At 46.5% G+C, this 21,316-nt stretch overlaps 1 protein-coding gene across 1 annotated transcript in view; it reads right to left on the minus strand.

Moving 5' to 3' along the window:
* Positions 1-216: 216 nt before the first annotated feature.
* SFMBT2 (Scm like with four mbt domains 2) overlaps positions 217-21,316 on the minus strand; it is an 80,567-nt gene continuing 59,467 nt past the window's right edge. Inside the window, exons 13-20 of the mRNA XM_063134690.1 lie at positions 18,979-19,049; positions 18,054-18,193; positions 15,602-15,711; positions 9,618-9,793; positions 8,157-8,335; positions 2,322-2,570; positions 1,561-1,689; positions 217-750 (exon numbers count right to left, since the gene is read on the minus strand). Coding sequence (XP_062990760.1) covers positions 610-750; positions 1,561-1,689; positions 2,322-2,570; positions 8,157-8,335; positions 9,618-9,793; positions 15,602-15,711; positions 18,054-18,193; positions 18,979-19,049 — 1,195 coding nt within the window. The 3' untranslated portion in view covers positions 217-609. The remainder of the gene's footprint in view (positions 751-1,560; positions 1,690-2,321; positions 2,571-8,156; positions 8,336-9,617; positions 9,794-15,601; positions 15,712-18,053; positions 18,194-18,978; positions 19,050-21,316) is intronic.

The raw sequence follows: 21,316 nt of genomic DNA on the forward strand, positions 1-21,316 counted from the left end.
GGTGCTCCTTAGCTGCTACGACGCACATCAATACTGATCAGCTTCTGTATGTGGAATGTGGGGAAAAGGAGGGCACCATCTTGTCTGCCTCGAGCAGCAAAATGTCTCGGGCGGGATCTACACTACTGCTTTAAAATGCTTTATAACAGTACTGACAACTGTTGGGGCCCAGGACACACTGCGTATACAGTTTTCAAACCGCTTTCAAAGTGCTTGGTGTAGATCTGGTCTATGTCTGGCTCTGAATCTAGACACGCCCAGAAATGCATTTCAGCTTCCATGTAGGCAGAGCAAAAAAGAAGGCCGACAGCCCTGCCTCCTTAGGCATGGTTTATGGACCCTCCACCAACGTCGTTTTTGCTTCTCCTGCTGTCATCCCTCTCAATTCTCTGCTATATCATGACCTTTACGAAACCCAGGGATAATCTCGCAAGGAGAAAAGTTGGCTAACTCCCAATCTGCTTGGCGGGAACCTAGACGGTCATCAAGTTCACTCTTGGACAGATCTGTAAGATCAGTGCATCTGAACACAACACGTCCAGCAGTGGGAAATCCAGACGCAACCTCCCAATGAAAGGCGTGGAGAAGGAAGAGCACGGAGCGGTGGTGTCAGTTGGCATACTGTGCATAGAAAGCCAGCTTGACACGCTCAATCTGGTGACACAGCTTGATGGCCGGGCCTAGCTTGAGGTCCATGCACTCCTGAACTGTTGGAAGAGTCAGCAGAAGGAGAGCTTGTCCGTCGATGTCCTGCAGGAGGGAGAGGAAATGGGCTTCATTTGAGGCACTTCCACCATTAACTGGAGCAGTTAAAAGGGTCTGGGATTTGCACAACCACAATAAAAATATGACATTTTGAGACAGGAGAAGTTGTCAGGTCTTAGGCCTGAGGTTCTAAATGCCTGCTTTAGAGTAAGAACAGAAGTGCCATGCTGGATCAGACCGAGGGTCCATCTAAACCAGCACTCTGTTTACACAGTGACCAACCAGCTGTCAACCAAGGACCCACAAAGCAGGACATGGTGCAACAGCACCTTCCCATCCATGTTCCCCAGCAACTGGAGCACACAGGCTTGCTGCCTTGGATACTGGAGGTAGCACATAACCATCAGAAGCCATGGATAGTCTTCTCCTCCAGGAATTTATCCAACCCCCTTTTAAAGCCATCCAAATTGGTGACCATCACTGCATCTTGTGGTAGTGAATTCCATAATTTAGCTATCTGCTGTGTGAAGAAATCCTTTCTTTTATCTGTCCTGAACTTCCCACCAATCAGCTTCATGGGATGTCCCCGCTGGGTTCTACTATTTTGAGAGGGAGAAAAATGTCTCCCTGTCCACCGTCTCCACACCATGCATAATTTTGTACACCCCCTACTCTCCTTTTTTCCAAGCTAAACCATCCCAGCTGTTGATACCGAATACTGAATCTTCATAAGCAACATCCACACTGGAAAGCAAATTAAATCAGTTTCAGCTCTCATGGTTATGACGTGGAAAGGTCTGGAATCATTGAAATCATTCTGACTCAGAAGAGACCACAATATAAAGCAAAGGGTACCTGCTCCTGAAATATTTTGGCAAATGGAGCACAATCTGTGAGCCTGATGAATCGCACCACGTCGGTCACGGTCCATTCCAAGGGATTGCTCTCCAGAATCAGTTTCTCTTCTGGCTCTTGCTTGATCTCCTACAAGGGCAAAAGTGAAATCACAGAACTGGCAGGGATCCTTTTGAGTCTACTGGCCTATGATGAAATATCTGAGAACAGTTTTCCCCAATTTAGCGCCCACCAGATGTGTTGGGATTGTAAATCTCAATTCCCAGGCAGTATGGCCTTGGCTTGGAATTATGGGCGTTGTAGTTCCAACACACCTAGAGGGCACCATTTTGGGGAAGGCTGTCCAATAATAACGAACGCCATCTCATTCAGCTGTTCATCCAATTCTGCTCGCTTTTGAAAACCATATTCTAGCTAGACAAGTAATTCCCATGAGGAACTGCTGTTATACTTCAAGAGTTCCTGTAAGGGACATTGTGCGTTGTGGAGAGAAATACCCCGTGACTAGCACATGGAAACATGTGAAACACATGAAGACATGCTGACATCCATGAATTGCGTGGAAATGATGGCAGTTGCAGAATTCATCTATTTTCAGGTACAGAATATAGTTCCCTTGATACAGAATTCCCACCTTGGGGTTTTAAGGGGGGAGAAAGAGAATGCAAAGTATTGTTGCATTCATTCAAATTCTCCAGAAAGCATCGGAGCACATCAGGACCATGGGAACATGAAAAGGCACTGACAGCCCAGATCCTCACATGTTTGAGTTGAGCCCTTTTCTCTCCCTTGGCACATAAGAGAGACAACGCCTGCTGAGCTCTCCTTCCTCTCTCGGTGCGAGCAACGCGGTCCAAATCCATGCTGCTGCGCAACTTCATTGCGCCGGTGGGCTTGGGCGGAGGCACCTCTGCAGAAAAGAGGTCTGTCTGGTTGTCATGCCGTTCTGGGCTGGTCTCTTCACTCCACGTCTCATCGTCCAAGGCCTCTTCCTCTTCCTCATCACTCTCCTGCAGTGAGGTTGTGACCACATGGATGGAAGGAAACAGACTGTATGAAGTTGGTGGGTGGAGAACCCTTTGTTCAAGCAGCCATGAAGGATAAACGGAACAACTTAGGAAGTGGTGGGCTGAAGGTAGACGTCCAGATGTCTTGGACGTCCATCTTCCAGAAGCTCTTGCCAGCTTGGGTGTTGAAGTCCAAAACATCTAGAGATCTACTTTTCTGCCCACCCTTGACTGATGTTGGCATAATTCATGGGACTGTCCATTTTTGTGGGCATTTTGAAGGGACAGAATTTGGATACTTTCCCCATAATGTCCAGCCATCTTGGATGCATCACATGTGCATGGTATGTTTCAGGCCTCTACAGCCCTCCCCGCACGCATCAGGCCTGGGAGTGGTTGTAAGGAGGGTCCAATTTACACCAACAGGGGTGCCCTTTGGGCCGTTGGTATCACTGGTTGTACAAAAGGATTGGAGCCTCTACTATGGATTCTTCCCCCCTCCCCAGATGACACCATGGGGGCACTGTGAGCAGGGCTCAATTCATGCTGGGGGAGCGACAGTAGGCGCTGTAGTCTCTCAATCACATTACACAACTGTATCAGAAAGGTAGAAGAGCTACAACCATTTCAGCCATTTGCAGGCTGATTTCAGCTGGATACCGAACAGGCCTGGGTGTGTGAACTAGGGATGCACTGAAAAATCCAGCTCTTTTGGGGGCCCTCTGGACTTCTGTGGCACCCCTGACTCGGCTTGCTTTGGCAAACTGAGACGTGTGGCTTCCCTGAGTTCTGGGAACTTCTCACGCATTTTTCTTTTTGGCTCAGACGTAATTTGTGCAAATAAAGATTTGCGCAAATTACTTGCTGCAAGTTGCACAAATTTCCATAGCAAATTGCGCCCGCAATTTGCGCAAACTACATCACTTACGGCCCTAATTTGGGCAAATGTCTTTTTACGCCCCCGCCCCCCAAATTACAGAAATTCCGCCAGCTGCGCACCGAGTCAGTCCAGCTGGCGGAAGACAGAACAGAACCAGATTCCTTCAACATCCCTAATTTGAACTACTGCTATCAAAAAATGTAGTGTTGGAGGTGAGGCAAGATGAATGTTTTTCTTCCTTTTTTTTTAGCCTTGAATGGCTGTTTCATACTTGAAAACCTGAAACACACTGCTTCTTCTTGTACACATGGAGCGGAATGAGGTGGTAGAATGGACTCTTCCACTTCAGACTAAAGGTGGGGGGAAACTTTCTAAAAACTCCAACATGTAAAAGCTTCCTGAATGAAGAAACTAGCATAGCTAGTGATCATTTCCACACCCAGTGATCTCCCTGCGGTGCCCATTTTCTACTTTCAGGAAGTGTATGTGTGTTTTATATAGGGGTGTGATCCGCTCCGATTAGGAGCGTAGAAGCAGTAGCGGATTGGCCTGCTCCGCCTTACCCAGAGGCGGAGTAGGAGCGGACCGCGGACCCCTAGAAGCAAGGCGAAGAGAAGCGGCCATTTTTCGGAGCTCCTAGTTCAGGCGGAGCGCTCCGGTCGCCATCTTGAAAACATTTCGCCATAGGATTGCATTGCGGCAAATAATCGCGGATAACTACGTTCTTTTTGAAGCTATCGTTCTGGAAATTCTTGTGCTCAGAGAGTCGTGGATGGGGGTCATTTTGAGACCACTCTCACCTCTCTGCGTTGTGCGGGTCGCGTGCTATATTTTTTTGAAAATCGGGTCAACCGCGCGGCTCAAACGGCATTTTCGGCTTTTCGCCCATAGGATTGCATTGAGGGAAAGAATCGGGGATAACTGGGGGGGGGGTTAAGCTATCGTTCTGAAAATTCTTGTGCACAGAGAGTCGTGGATGGGGGTCATTTTGAGACTACTCTCAACTTTCTGCGTCCTGTGGTTCTTGTGCAATATTTTTTAAAAAATCGGGGTTTGGGTTTTTTTGGGGTTTTTTGGAAGCGATGACAGGCACATTCAACTCCCAATCCTGATGAGAATTGATCTCCTCAGAAAGCATCATCCTCCAATCCCAGCGTTGGAGGGGGGACTAAGGCAGACCCACCCTGAGAACTTTCTGTTTTGTGTCTCTTTGTGGGTTGGCGTTCGTGGAGGGAACACTTAGTTAGTTAGTGCTTCTGCTTTGGACTTTGGAGATAGATTAGGATAGATTTAGTTTGGCGCGTGTGTGTGTGTTTGTTTGCTTCTTTCTGACTTATAGCTTAGTTTGCCCTGTGTTTTTCCCTTACTTTGATTTAATATAAACTTTATTTTTAAATTTTGGAGTGTGTGTTTGGTGGGTTGGGTTGGTTGCCCCCCCCCCGACTGTTCTGCTTTTGTGAAAGCTTTCTTTTGAAAGCATACACACACTTCTTGTCCCATTTCCCTACATTTATTAGTAATATTCTTAAACATATTTTATTATATTCTTTTACATAGTCTTAGTAGTATATTAGTATCTCATACATATTATTAGTAGTATTCATATTTTATTCTTCTTATACATATTAGTAGTAGTGTTTGGTTGGTTCTTTTCCCCCCTCCCCTCTCTTAAATCCTGATTGTGTTTCCTTCTATCTTCTATATACCAAAAAATACCAAAAAAAAATTATTCTCTTTTTCTTCTCTGTGTAACTTGGACTGAGTGGACTGCTTTTGTGAAGTGCAACAGGCAGCCACAGATTGAGCATTTTGGGGAAAGCATACACACACTTATTGTCCCATTTCCCTACATTTATTAGTAATATTCTTAAACATATTATTAGATATTCTTAGTAGTATATATATTAGTATATTCTCATACATACTATATTAGTAGTATAATATTTTATTCTTTTTATACAGCATACACACTTCTTGTCCCATTTCCCTACATTTAAACATATATTCTTCTTATACATATTCTTAGTAGTACCTTATACATATTATTAGTAGTATTAATATTTTATTAGTCATCATGAAAAGAGGGAGCAGGCGTGCTGAAAGCAGCAAGGCTCAGGCTGGCACCAGTAAGCAGGCTGCCTCTCCTCCTGTGAAAATCAAACGGGCAACTCCTTGGCTGACTGCTCCAAAACAGAAGCAGGACAAGCAGCAAGCAGAGCCACTCTCTTCTGCAACTTGTGCCCGGCATTCTCTTTTTGAGGGTGGGAATGGGAAAAGTACCCCTTTACAAGAGGCAGGTGGCATTAGAGGAGGAGGAGTATCCCCAACACCTTCATTATCCTTTCAGCCCACGAGCCCGCTGATGGACCTAGACGAGGGGGAGGGGGAGGAGGAGGAGGCGGTGGGCCTCCAGGATGTGGGGGCTGAGGAGGAGGAGCAGCAGCAGCAGGCCGAGGCTCTCTCCCCAGTATCATCCTACACCCCTGTTTCTGTGGCAACACCAGAGAGCTCAGGCGGGCAATTGGTGGTGTCACCACGGAAATGAAAGACAAGCATCGTGTGGGACCACTTTGAGTTGGGAGCGGATCCCCGCTTTGCTGTCTGTCGCCACTGCAAACTCAGCCTAAGCAGGGGTTCATCGACAGGGCATTATGGAACCAGCAGCATGAAGATGCATCTTCATAGGCAGCACCAGGCGATCTTGCTGGGGAAAGAGGCGGGCAAGGCGACTGGTTCCAGGGGAAAGCCGAAGGCGGCTGCTGGCACTGCCACTCTAAGCTCTCCATCTCCCATCCCCACAAGGGTTAGGCAGGCAACCCTGCAGGACATGGGGTGGGGGAAGTATTGACCCACAAGATGGCGTTTTCCAATGCCCACCCAGGGTGCTACTGTGTTGGGGCATCTGCCGGGACTGACTCCTCCCCAATACTAGATCTATGACATGTCACTCTGCCTGCCCCTCTGCTAGCCTGTCCTCCTCGGTGACCGACTCGCTGGGATGGTTTGCGTTTGCAATGCGTGACTAACTGCAATGCTGGCTTAGAAACCAGCCATCACTTCCTTGTGCCCCCAGAAATGCCCGCAGCCTGCCTGCCTGCCTGCCCGCCTCCCCCGGGGTGCTGCTGTGGTGGGGCATCTGCCAGGACTGACTCCTCGCCTACTCTGCCTGCCTCTTTGCCCGCCTGGTGCCTGGTTTGCTCCCAATCGTCCTCCTCTGTGCCCCTCAAGGCATAACTGCTGGCTTAGAAAGAAAGAACCAGCCATCTTTGCCTCACTTGCTCCTTGCGCCCGCTTACGGGTTGGTTTGCTATGCGTTAGTGCTCAAGCCATCCTTGCGGCACTACAATGCATGCTGCCTGCCTGCCTGCCTGCCTGCCTGCCTTCCCTCCCTTCTCCCCTTCCCGCCTTGCAGGGATGGTGTATGTGTCTTGCTTTGACTCAGGGGAGAAGTCCTTCCTGCGCTCACTTAGACTTTATCAAGTTCAATAATCCCTTTTTCAAATGTGCCAGAAGATTTAGGGTTATCTCGTGGCATGTTGGGATTTCCTTGGAACTGGCCCCATTGAGCTGTCTGCATTGCAACTTTAAATCCCTGACATACTGGAGTGCCCGATTTTCAAAAGTTCCCCTAACATCAGGGGATGATGGGATTGCCTTGAAACTTGGTGTCCATGGGGACACATGGGTAAGCTGTCATGGGACCAAAGGATAGGTTTCTGACGTGCAAATTGATATAGTTGTAGAATGGGACTTGATTTGGGGTGAGTTAAAAAGTTTAAGCCGCGCCAAAAATCAGGGGATGATGGGATTGCCTTGAGTCTGGGCATCCATGTGGACACATGGATAAGCTTTCATGGTGCTGAGTTTGAGGTTTCTAACATGCAAATTGACAGAGCTATCCCAAGGGGTGTGAATGAGGTGCCCGATTTTCAAAAAATCCCCAAAAATCAGGGGATGATGGGATTTGCTTGAAACTTGGCGTCCATGTGGACACGTGGATAAGCTATCATGGTGCCGAGTTTGAGGTTTCTAACGTGCAAATTGACGGAGCTATCGAAAGGGGTGTGAATTAGGGTTATGGGTGGTGCGTTAGAGGTTAGAGCCTCGCCAAAAATCAGGGGATGATAAGATTGCTTTGAGTCTGGGCGTCCATGTGGACACATGGATAAGCTTTCATGGTGCCGAGTTTGAGGTTTCTAACATGCAAATTGACGGAGCTATCCCAAGGGGTCTGAATGGGGTGCCCGATTTTCAAAAATTCCCCAAAAATCAGGGGATGATGGGATTGCTTTGAAACTTGGCGTGCGTGTGTATACCCCCATGAGGTGTCATGGTGCCAAACGTGAGGTTTCTAACTTGAACAGAAAAAAAGTTGTATACTTTTTTAGCTTTCAATGCAACCCTATGGGGGGCAAAAACGGAGCTCCGGATCCGGATCCGGAGCTCCGAGCGGAGCGGAGTGGAAGTGGGCGGAGCGGGGGCGGAGCGGAGCGGCACGATCCGGAAAATGGCAGATCTGCAAGTGAAGCGGAGCGGGGGGTCCGTGCACACCCCTAGTTTTATATATGGGAGAATTAAAAATCTGATTTCCCTCCACTGCTTTCTGACATGGTACCATCCAGTTTGTCGCCTCCGGACTCCACCATCTCATTTCCAACCCATTCTGCTGCACGTCTAGATCATTCCAGAAAAAAAGATATCGGTATCACCTCTGCAGATCCCACTGGGTCCAGATCTGTCATTGATGACCGCCTTTTCTTTTGTGCCAAAATGGGGTTTCGCCTCTTCCTGTGCCTTGACGGCTTCCCATGCCTGCTTTCCAGGCTCCGGCTATTGTTTTCACCAGCTGGAGACTTCGTGACTTTCCTCCTCTTTCCATAATAGTAAGCTGGAGTAAACATAAGCAGCAAAACCCCAGTTAACCACCAAACCATCCAAAGCCTGGGGCACTAATCTAGGCAACAGCAGCAGGGTGGAAGCACTACCAAAAAACCGCCAACTATGTTATCTTGACTATCCCAAAAAAGCTGATCGATGCTAAACAGCTATTTAGTACTGAACAGCTGACCAGAAGAGAAAAATCTCAATTTGGACAAATTGAACACCACTTAGGAGGCATTTTACTTTAGCTTGTTTGTTGACTCAGCTACCACGAGGAACATTTGAAAGAACTGGTGATGTTTAGCCTGGAGAAGAGAAGATTAAGGGAAAACATGATAGCAGTCTTCAAATATCTGAAAGGCTGTCATGCAGATTTGTTCTCTGCTGCTCGCAAGGGCTGGATTAGGACCAACAGGTGGAAATGGCAGGGAAGCAATTTTTGGCTAAACTTTAGGAGAAACTTCCTAACAGAGAGAACCATTCAGCAGTGGAACAGACTGTCTCAGGAAGTGGTGGGTTTTCCTTCGTTGAAAACAGAGGCTGGGATGCTTTAGCTGCACCCTGCAGTGCAGAGCCTGCATTGAGGAGGGGTTGGATGATGACGATGATGAGATTCCCCAGTATTGGGACTCAAGGCAGTTTACAAGATTAAAACACGTACAATTAAAACTAAATTTACGAAAGTAAAATAGAATTAAACCTGCAGTAAAATTAAAAACAAGTTTTTTTTTAAAGTAACAGATTAAAAGGGGGGGATTCAGTACGTTAACACAAGTCCAGAGTAGTTCCAAAAGCCTGCTGGAACAAAAAAGGTTTTGCCTGCCTCCAGAAGTGTAGCACAGAGAGAACCAGCCTAGCCTCCCTGGGAAAGGAGTTAAGAGCCTTGGAGCAGCTACTGAGAAGGCCCTCTCCTGCGTACCCATCAGGAGTGCCTGGGATGTTGGTGGGACTGAGAGAAAGGCCTCCCCAGAAGATCTCAGAGCATGGGCAGGCTCATATAGGAGAATACAGTCTTTAAGATAACCTGGACCCAAGCTCCCTTCCAACTCTATAAATGCTACATTCTTGGCAAGGGAGCTGGAGGCAACGCTCATGTCAACTCTTGGCCTGCAGGTGATATTGACTCATTCCCAACCTGCTGCTGTCTGGGAAAGGGGTGACATTTTTTTGGCTTAATCCTGAACACAAGAAGTCCTGATTGGCCCCAGAGATCCTGGATGGTGAGTGGCCACCATCCATGAGCAAATGCCAATGCTGTGATTCATCACACTGTTTTTGCTCATACTCACTATATTTTGTTTTGGTGTGAATGGAGCAGTTTTCAGGGCAGGCTTCAGTAACTGGCACAGGGCTGAATAAATTCGGACAGCATTCCAGCTTTGCGCAAACTCTCCGGCAGAAATCCAGAACTTGGTCGGATGTACGGACAATCTTGACCGTTGCCCTGTAGGTCTTCCCACGGTATCTGTTATGACAGGTCAGAGTGTGGCAAACATTACTCCACCGCTCAAGAACTTTGAACTAGGGATGTTGTGAGAGCCTGTGGTGTGGGTGGAGTCCAACCTCCCAGACCCTGGCCACCAAATGCCCACGTGCCCAATAAACAGGTCTGGCAGCTGTGTGTCCCCCATAGCAAGCCGTCGTTTCTGCAGAAACGGCGGCTTGCGGATTTCCTTAAAGTAACATTGTGCAAATGGCAGCCATAAAGGGGCCATTTTTGCAACATTATAGGTGTGAATTCAGCTTGTTTTTTTTTATCAGAATTTACCAAAATCTGCAAATTTCTTCATGAAATGGGATAGAAAAGGAACTTTAAAAATCTGAATGTGGGCACAAGTGAAACTGACAGATTTGTATATTCATTTGTGAGTGAAACAGACAGATTTGTCACATTCTGCACTACCATCTAGCCCAGAAGCATCAACTCTAACTGTTAGGTCAGAAAAAAGGAGAAACGAGTTTTCAGGACGCAAATAATTTATTTTCACAAAGCCCAATGCATTTCAGCCTGTATTTTAAGTCATTCCTCAGGGGGCTGTAACATCAATAATATAATAAAATATATTAAGATAACACTTATTATTAATATTATTATTATCAGGTTAATTAGGCACATTGCCACAGGGGCCTCTTCCCATATGTAAGTTTTAAAACTTTTAACATAACAAGATGCCTCCAGGGCCTATACAGATGTAGTACTATGAATAAAATCTTATTCCAAAGCAAGTATAATACACAGAAACACGTTTCTCAACAGTGGTTTTAGAACTCCACGGTGGAGTTTTTACACCACTGTTGAGAAAAGTCTGGCAGGAAAACTCCACCCCATGGTGGAGTTTTTGGGGAAAACACTCCACGCTGAATATCCTCGCTGCGCAGAGGAGAGTTCCTGCACAACCATGGTGTTGCACGTCATGTGGAGGGCCCTGTGGAGTTTTCTGTTGCGTTGAGTTGACTTTTCCCATTGGCTACAGAGTTCCCTGGCAAGAGTGGCAAAAGGAGCGAGTGCCGCTCTAGGAGAGCCGCTAGGATTGTTGCTGGGTTTTTTTGTAGCAATGGCTGATGGGATACCATCAGGAGGACCAGGGGAGGAGAGAGGACAGAGGAACTGTCAATCAAACATCACAATGGATTTTACTCAACTCCACAGTAGCCCACAGTCACACAACGGTGGCGTTAGAACATGTTGTGTGGGGAGTACCTCCTAAAAACTCAACTGCTGAGTGCATTGACTAACACACTCATGTGTGTTAGGCCTCATCTTGAGTATTGTTTCCAGTTCTCAGCACCACACTTCAAGAAGGATGCAGACAAGCTGGAGCGTGTTAAGAGGAAGGCAACCAGGATGATCAGGGGTCTGGAAACAAAGCCCTATAAGGAGAGACTGAAAGAACTGGGCATGTTTAGCCTGGAGAAGAGAAGATTGAGGGGAGACAGGATAGCACTCTTCAAATACTTGAAAGGCTGTCACACAGAGGAGGGCCAGGATCTCTTCTTGATCCTCCCAGAGTGCAGGACACGGAATAACGGGCTCAAGTTAAAGGAAGCCAGATTCCAGCTGGATTTCCTGACTGTTAGAGCAGTACGACAATGGAACCAGTTATCTAGGGAGGTTGTGGGCTCTCCCACACTAGAGGCCTTCAATTCCAGTCCAACTTCCTGACTGTTAGAGCAGTACGACAATGGAACCAGTTATCTAGGGAGGTTGTGGGCTCTCCCACACTAGAGGCCTTCAAGAGGAAGCTGGACAGCCATCTGTCAGGTATGCTTTAGGGTGGATTCCTGCATTGAGCGGGGGGTTGGACTCGATGGCCTTATAGGCCCCTTCCAACTCTACTATTCTATGATTCTATGACATTGCCTGAACTGAGCCAGTGTCTGCAGAATTTCCTCAAACTGTGATTAAATCTAAAAGGGTTTCAGAAAAGTGGAGAACTTCCCTTGATATTTCACCTGATATTTTTAACTGGAGACCCAGGAACTGAACCTAGGAATTTCTGAATGCAAGACCTGTGCTCCACCACTGAGCTAGGGTCCCGCTCCTCCTCTGTTCACCTTCTCATTAAGGAACTCTCGACATGCCCCCGAAGAATCCAAGAATATAGCTCGTATTTTTAAAACATCTCATTCGCACACACAGAGTGGTTTTCAACGTGCCAGTTGAATAAATGCCCAATAACGAGGGCACTGGATTGAATGATGTCACCCTGGATATCCGTATTATTAATAGCATAATCGTTGCTCCAATGAGACTTTCACTTCACCAGCTATCTTTAAGTAATAGATTATTTTTTTAAAAAAAAGAACACCAGACGCTATTAGCTGGGATTGCTGCATGACTTTAAAGTTCACTGGGCTTTGCATCAATTGTAGCATTAAAGATTCCGCCGGTAAAATCCATTTTGCTTTTCTAATTAAATGTATTACAACTGAAGCTAAGGGGCAAGGATCAAAGATCTCCAAAGTAATGGTCTACGCAAGAGAACTTTGAGGGAAAAGCAAGCTTTGATATCCAAGAACAAATAGACAGTTTTGTTCTCAATAGGGGATTTATTATCAGGCCTACTTTCTTATTCTGTGCACATCTTACATACACTGCACATAATGTGGAATTTCACAGAGGAGGAGGAGGAGGAGAAGAAGAAGAAGAAGAAGAAGAAGAAGAAGAAGAAGAAGAAGAAGAAGAAGAAGAAGAAGAAGAAGAAGAAGATAATGACCATTTACATTTTTGAAAAAGCAAGTTCCTAGACCTCATTGTTGTAGAGACCAAGAGGCCCCTGGGCTATGGCTCAATTAGAATAAATTATATACAATAAACCAAGGAATGCAGCCTTCCAGAGTTATGTAAATTGTGCAAATAAACCAAGGATATGCAGGCAGTTATATGATTTCTCCTCTTGTCCAAATGCTGTTGAATTGGGTTGGGCACTTATTGCTAACAGGAGAGAAGACGCATTCGTACAAAAACTAGCTGTCATTTCTCCATTGCTAAATTCTTCCCTTGCATGCTGCTTTTGCCAGCTGCTCCCCTGAGTTCGGGTTCTCAATTCCATGTCTGCAGCATAAGGTGGGGCATAGTGCTGTGTGTCGTGTTTCTCAGAACACTCCTGCTTTCAATGGGAGGCAAATGACGAGGCTTGCTAAGTAATCCACAAAGCTTTTATTAAGCAACAAACGTCTCTTCTACCTGAAGAGAGTCTAAACTCTTGGAAACGTCCCCCTAGGCAAAACTATGCAAACTAAGCAAGACAATTGTCTGTTCAAGAAGAATAAGAAGCCACTTCCCAAATGCCCGTAACTCTAGAGTGCCTGGTGCGGAGGCAAGTTCTGGCATAATCGAACCGACTTTCTCACACCTTCCTTCCGCGCCGTGCGTTTGAGCTTCCGGCGGACCCTAGCATCAGCTAGCTCACCTCTGGAAGAAACTTCACTTCCCACTGAGTGTGTAGGATTTGGCCTTGAGGAGATAAGCTCTGGAGGGGGCTGACTCCCAGCTGGGGAATCGCTCGTGAGAGCTTCCTCCTCCACTGGTATAGGCTGGCTGGTGTCTGGCGCCGCCTCCTCTAGTTCCGAATCTGATTCTGATTGATTGCCTGAAACATCTTCTCCCAAAACAGGGGCAGTAGGTTTAGACATGACACTATGGGGGCTGGGGAGGCTTGCAGTGGGGAGTGCCAGGAGAAGAAAAAAATTGAAGCACCTCTCCCTTGCCCAATTCTTGCAAATCCACACACACACACACACACACACACACACACACTTTGCAGTGGTGTGGCAGCCAGATGTTCGCAAACCTGGGTCTGCTGCCAAATGCACGGGCTCATTCTTAATATGATAGCCATCGACTTCATAATACATTTATGGCTCAATCCAAAGATCACTGCAGCACATACAGACTCAACATTTTAAAATACCATTGTACAATATCCAAAGTTACGCGTAAGATTAAGATGACCGAACTATGAAACACATAGCAATACTTAACTAAAATTAACATAAGGGGTGTGTGTGTGTGTGTGTGTGACAATGATATAACGTAAAGAAACCGTGAATATCCTGTCAATCACATTGCATTCATATCTCTGAATCTTTGTAACTCCTCAGACCGATAGTATCCAAAACTTTGCACTACTTCTAGTGGTTTTCCCGGCAAACAGTGCAACCTTGCGTATCGTATACGGGTTGGCTGAATATAACACATATCTCAATTTCTCCTCCACAGCCCTTTATTTCACTTCCTTTAAAAGTCGCCCTAAGCGGTAAAGCAGCAGTTTCTGCAGCTGAAACTCTCCCCACGGCCTGAGTTCGATCCCAACGGAAGCTGGTTTCAGGCAGCCGGCTCGGGTCGACTCAGCCTTCCATCCTCCCGAGGTCGGTAAAATGAGTACCCAGTTAGCTGGGGGAAAGGTAATAATGGCCGGGGAAGGCAACGGCAAACCACCCCGCTATAAGGCCTGCCAAGAAAACGTCAGCGAAAGCTGGCGTCCCTCCAAGAGTCAGTAATGACTCAGTGCTTGCACGAGAGGTTCCTTTCCTTTCCTTTAAGTAACTCTTTCTTATATCTCTATATAATGGACAGTCAAATACGTAATGTGTCCTGTTCTCTAAAATTGGGTCTCCACAGACACACAACCTGTCTTCTGCTGCTGTGCCATAAGCTTCAGAGGAGGCCCTGCTTGTCATTCCGAGACAAAGAGAATGTCGTCATGAAGAACCTTGGTGGCAGGGCCTTCTCTGTAGCTGCACCCACCCTCTGGAAAACCTCTCTCATGCGGTACGGGAGGCAGAAAATGTAATATCTTTTAAACGCCTCCTATGTGACCGCCTAGAGACCTTCGGCTATGGGGCGGTATATAAATGCAATAAATAAATAAACAAATAAATAAAAAACATATCTCTTTAAACAAGACTTCCCTGGATTGTAACTTATTCTGGTTTTATGTGATTTAAAAGTTTTAAATTGAATTGCCTGGTTTTAGTTGTAAACTGCCCAGAGAGCCTAGGCTATTGGGCAGTATAAATATGTAATAAATAAATAAATAAATAAATAAATAAATAAAATCTCCCCCATTTCATAATGATAGTCAATCCTGAACAGAAATGAGCCAGGTAAGGTGCAGCTATGATGGCCCATCATATACCGTATTTCTTCGATTCTAAGACACACTTTTTCCCCCATGTAAACATCTCTAAAAATGCGGTGCGTCTTAGAATCGCGGGTGCGATTATTATTCTTAGAATCAAAGCTTTTTTTTTCTGTTGGTGGTGCTGAAATTAGTGTGCGTTTTACAATCGATGGAGTCTTAGAATCGAAGAAATACGGTAAACGATACAGTTGTCCATTTAGAGCCATGGGCCAAATTCGGCACACCTGGGGGGATCTCAACGCAGCCCTCTGGGGTTCGCTAGATGGCCCCGCCTTCTTCCCCTGGCCACGCCCCCTTTCCCTTGACCATCCGTTTGGTGGTTGGTTTCATTCCTGGCTTTTGTAGAGCTTTTCCTAATTCTAAAAAGGTTGAAATGCCTCTCTGAAGGCCGGAACGTGGCCCTCAAAAGTTTCTCTGAGATGGGATTTGAGCCTCAGGCGAAAAGAGGTCCCCCACCCCTGGTTTAGACAGAAACCTGCAAAAAGTGAATTCAGATAGGAATCAGCCACTGTGTTTATGCAGAATGATTTCCCTCCCTCCCTGACAGAGATGGCATTATTCTCAAACAACAGGTTTGGGGTTGGGGAGTTTTTGTGTGTGTAAAAGCAAACGACAGCCACCCTTACTTGGCTTTGAGAGTCTCCTCTTGAAAATTCCACCTGGGGTCCTCAACAAGCTGCAGCTCCCGCAAAACGCTCCCGGGTTTGTAGGCGGAGTTGATTACCAAGCTGAGGACCTGCCGGAAGACAGCAGAAGCAGAGGACGGACTCTTTAGTAGGACCCTGCGCACATCTGTGGTTTTGGGGAAGGGATCATTGCTCAGCAGCAAAGATAGTTGCAAGCGGAAGGTCCCAGATTCAGTCTCAGGCGTCTCCAGGTAAGAGGATCAGGTAACAAGTGATGGAAATGATCTCTCTCTTCCAACACCCTGGAGACTCTGCTGCCAGTTAGAACTGAAAGTACTGGGCTAGGCTGATTTGGTATAAAGCCGCTTCCGATGTAATAATAAATCTTATATAAGAATATGGTAGTGTAAGGCTAATTATTCGAGATCTACCAGACCAATTTTGCTTGTTTTTGTTTTAAGCAAAAGCTCAAGCACTGTAGGCATGCAGAATTTTTCGAAAGTTTGAAAAAGTTCAAAGCTCGAGCTTTAATAGTAATTAATTTCCTCCAACCCAAGCAGGCAGGGCAGCCCTTCTGCCAGGAGGAGGACAGACAGCCCTGCTAAGCCAGTAAGTGTGGTGCAAAGGCAGGTCCTAGGCAGGGAAAGGGAAGGGGATAGAGGCAGCATGAGGGAGGGGGTGGGGCCATGCCATATGCAAATTTCAGAGGGGGTTCATTAAGCATGGGCCCCGTTTGCATTATTCACGAGCCCTTCTGTGTGGACACAAAAGCGGGAAAGGAGTAGGACCACGAGTGCCCAAGGCAACATTTGCTTTACACTAGTAAATAAAGAATGCAGGTTGCACAAGTCTATTGACTGAGACTCAGTCCAACAAACTGAGACTCAATCCAGACAAGACGGAGGGACTGTTAGCGGGTGGTTCATCTGTCCGGCGAGGTGATGTTTGCCCTGTCCTGGAAGGGGTTGCACTCTCCCTAAAGGATCGGGTCCGTAGTTTGGGGGTGCTCTTGGATCCAGAACTGTCACTTGAGGCACAGGTGAACTCAGTGGCAAAGAGCACCTTTTATCAGCTTAGGTTGATATACCAACTATGCCCTTATCTGGATGGAGATAGCCTAGCTACAGTTATCCATGCTCTGATAACCTCTCGTTTGGATTACTGCAATGCGTTATACGTGGGGCTGCCTTTGAAAACGGTCCAAAAGCTTCAGCTGGTACAAAACAGAGCAGCCCGTTTACTAACGGGGACTGGCCGGTGAGATGACATTACGCCAGTTGTTTTACAACTTCATTGGCTGCCAGTCCAGGTCCGGGCCCAATTCAAAGTGCTGGTATTGACATTGAAAGCCCTAAACGGTTTGGGGCCAGGTTATTTGAAGGAACGCCTCCTCCCATATGTACCTTCCCGGACCTTAAGGTCATCTACAGGGGCCCTTCTCTGTGAGCCCCTGCCAAAGGAAGTGAGGCAGGTGGCTACCAGGAGGAGGGCCTTCTCTGCTGTGGCACCCTGGCTGTGGAATGAGCTCCCTAAGGAGGTTCGCTTGGCACCTACACTATATGCTTTTAGACGCCAGGTGAAGACCTTTTTATTCTCTCAGTTTTTTAACACTTAATTTTAACTTAAATTTAAATTTTACTGTTCTAACTCTCTATTTTAATCTTATATCAATTTTGCTGCATGGTTTTATCCTGGTTGCGCTTTTTATACTGTATTTTGTATTTGTGTTTTTAACCGGTTGGTTGTTTTATTATGGTTTTAATTTTTGTGAACCGCCCAGAGAGCTTCGGCTATTGGGCGGTATAAAAATGTAATAAAATAAATAAATAAATAAATAAATAATATTGCACACACAGCGGGGGTCACATGGAGGCGAAGATCACCTCCACACAGATGATGCCTGATAGTTTGGAGGCTGATGGGCATCCCAATAGGATTTCCACCCTAAATCAAAGGCTTCGCACAGTGGTGACTCCAGGTTTTTGAGGGCTCTTGGGCAAGGCATCCTCAACGGGGGCCCCTCCCTCAGTGAGTCCACCTTCTCACCACCATGGCCAACAGCTGCTCTTGCTGCTCCTCCTCCTTCTCACCAGGGGTTGAGCATCCAAACCAGGCCATCCACTGGCCGTCCAACTATGCTGCAAATCCTTCTCTCCTTAAATCCAAATAGTTTGCTGGTGGAAGTAGCAGATGGCGGTGTTCCCTCCCACAAGCTCGGGATCCCTCCCCCTGCCTTGTTCTGACATCCAGGACTTCCCACATCCTGTGTGGTGCCTGATGTTGGGAATGGAAGCATTCCCAACCACTCTCTTGCCTCTGGTCCAGTCTCTTCACACGCCCTCTGGGAAGTGCCCCGTACAGAATGCCCATATGCATGATTGCTGGCCCAGCCTCCCTGTTGGGTTATGGCTACCGGCATATGGGGAGAGTGCCCACATCACACAATCCTCACCTCCTTAAGAACCAAGACGCACTTGCCCGGCCCAACAGATTGAGGTAGCTCTGCCAATCGTCCTTTGTTCAGATGTGGTCCCGAGAAGCAGCGATGATTGATGAACAGTGCCGGACAACTGTATCTCCCGTTGATGGTACCTGCAGGGAAGAAGCGCATGGTCCCATTTTCCTCCTGTGTCATCTTTTAGCAGCCATTTCTCTGTTCCTGCTCCCATCCACTATCTTGGAATCAAGGTGAGAGCAGCAAAGAGATTACACGGCTTGGGACCACAATACCTGACAGAATGCCTCTCCCGACATGAACCTACCTGTGCGCTACATTCAACATCTAAGGACCTCCTCCAGGTGCCTACTCTGAGAGAAGCTTGGAATACAGCAACAAGGGAGAGGGCCTTTTCAGTGGTGGCCCCCCAATTATGGAACGATCTCCTCGATGAGGCTCGCCTGGCACCAACATTGTTATCTTTTCAGTGCCAGGTCAAGACATTTCTCTTCTCCCAGGCATTTAACAGCATATGCTGAGTTTTTTTTTAACTGACCTCAGAATAGTTGTTTTAACTGGATATTGTCTGTTTTTATGCTTTTTAAATTTTGTATACTTGTTTTTAAGGTTCAATGTTTTAATCTTTGTTAAACCGCCCAAAGAGCTTCGGCTATGGGGAGGTATAGAAATGTAATAAATAATAATAATACTTAATTACTTCAAGATTACTTCATGCGGACCAAGGATTCCTCAATGCAATTTGACCGTCCTTTCCTACCCACACCCCTAATATAAGGGATTCCACCCATGTGGATTCCTTTAGCAGCAGGTTGAGCACACCACACAAGTGATGCATTGGTGAGTTTTGAGTTGAGAAGCTGGAAATGCTACAAGACCTTCCTTGGCGTCCCCCCATCCCCCCACCCTCAAAAAAACTCACCCACTGCGTCTGTCTGTGGAATTATGCAGGGGTCATGAAGTATTTTTGCAACGGGTACACCAGGTGGCAACCTATTTGATGACAAAAGGTTACATCTAAACAATGTGAAATTTAGTTATGGATCAGGGGCCACATGACACAAGGCCCAAAGAATGCCATTTATTTATTGCACATTCCCTCTATCTTTGATGTTCAGACTGTGCGTGCTGTTGCTTCTGCAGCTAAGGCATCACTACCCAGGCGCATGAGGAAGGTATCAGCAGGCTTGGGAGAATTCCAAGGTTTCGGCACACAAATAATATTTTCTTGGGGAGGGGAAAGGGAATCCTATGTGTGTGTCAAGGGGAGGGAACCCCTGCAACACTCTCAGTGGAGACTGCACACACTCAATTATCATGAAGAAAGGGGCAACTCAAATGATCAAGGGGCCGGAGCATCTCCCCTGTGAGGGAAAGGTTACATCAACTGGGATTGTTCAGCTTGGAAAAAAGGAGGCTAAGGGGAGACATGATAGAAGTGTACAAAATGATGCATGGTATGGAGAATGTGGACAGGGAGACATTTTTATCCCTTGCTCAAAATACTAGAACCCAGTGGGGTCATCCCATGAAACTGATTGGTGGGAGATCCAGGACAAATAAAAGGAAGGAGTTCTTCACACAGCGCATAGTTAAATTATGGAACTCACTACCACAAGATGTAGTGATGGCCACCAATTGGGATGGCTTTAAAAGGAGGTTGGATCAATTCCTGGGGGCGTAGGCTATAAATTGCTACAAGCCCTGATGGTTGTGTGCTACCTCCAGTATTCGAGGCAGTAAGCTTGTGTGTACCAGTTGCTGGGGAACATGGGTGGGAGGGTGCTGTTGCACCTATGTCCTGCTTGTTCACCCCTGGCCAATGGCTAGTTGGCCACTGTGTGAACAGTGGACTAGATGGACCCTTGGTCTGATCCAGCATCAGGACACTTCTTATGTTCTTATGGAATACTGTCTGACTGTTGACGGAAAGCTTGAAAAGGGCCACAAAATACGTGAAAAGGCTGTAGAAATGTTATTCCTTTTAACAGAGTAATCCTACGTCTATTCGGAAGTCAGCCCTATTGGGTTCAGTGTTGCTTACTCCCAGGTAAGTAGATACAAAATTACAACCCAAGTCTAGCCCACCTCCCAGGATTGCACTAAACAGAATCCCTCATAGCCTGCACTGTATCCCTGAGACAGGGTAGGAAAGAAATCTATTTCCCTCCATCCTTGTCACAAGAGATCCTAATTTTTTTTTATATATAATATTTTTTGTTATTTGGATTTTATAACACATACAATAATCACGCTACATCAACTTAATATACTACAATTGGATCAATTCCTGGTACTTTGGGGGTGTTCTTGGATCCAGAACTGTCACTCGAGGCACAGGTGAACTCAGTGGCAAAGAGCACCTTTTATCAGCTTAGGCTGATATACCAGCTGCGCCCTTATCTGGACAGAGATAGCCTAGCTACAGTGATCCATGCTCTGATAACCTCTCGTTTGGATTACTGCAATGCGTTATACGTGGGGCTGCCTTTGAAAACGGTCCGGAAGCTTCAGCTGGTACAAAACAGGGCAGCACGGTTACTAACAGGGACTGGCCGACGAGACCACATTACGCCAGTCCTTTTCCAGCTTCATTGGCTGCCAGTCCAGGTCCGGGCCCGATTCAAAGTGCTGGTATTAACATTTAAAGCCCTAAATGGCTTGGGGCCAGGTTATCTGAAGGAACGCCTCCTCCTATATGTACCTGCCCGGACCCTAAGGTCATCTTCAGGGGTCCATCTCCGTGAGCCCCTGCCAAAGGAAGTGAGGCAGGTGGCTACCAGGAGGAGGGCCTTCTCTGCTGTGGCACCCCGGCTGTGGAATGAGCTCCCTAAGGAGGTTTGCTTGGCACCTACATTATATGCTTTTAGACGCCAGGTGAAGACCTTTTTATTCTCCCAGCATTTTAACAGTCTATCAATAAATTTTAACTTGGTGTTTTAAATTCGTAATTTTGCATTGCTGCTGTTTTTATCTGGTTGAGCTTTTATATTGTATTTTATATTATGGTTTTATACTGTTGTTTTATACTTTGAATGTTTTTAATTTTTGTGAACCGCCCAGAGAGCTCAGGCTATTGGGCGGTATAGAAATCTAATAAATAAATAAAATACAATAATGAAATTAAAAAAGAACTTATTGAAACCATATAATACTGTCTCGTGCGCACACACACACACACACGATCCTTATTCTCCTTTCCAAAATTGTAATGTATCCACGCGCACACATCATTCTAGGGAGGGGTCTGTGCACGTACT

Source organism: Elgaria multicarinata, chromosome 9 (genome assembly GCF_023053635.1).
Source record: "Elgaria multicarinata webbii isolate HBS135686 ecotype San Diego chromosome 9, rElgMul1.1.pri, whole genome shotgun sequence".
NCBI classification, from domain to species: domain Eukaryota; kingdom Metazoa; phylum Chordata; class Lepidosauria; order Squamata; family Anguidae; genus Elgaria; species Elgaria multicarinata.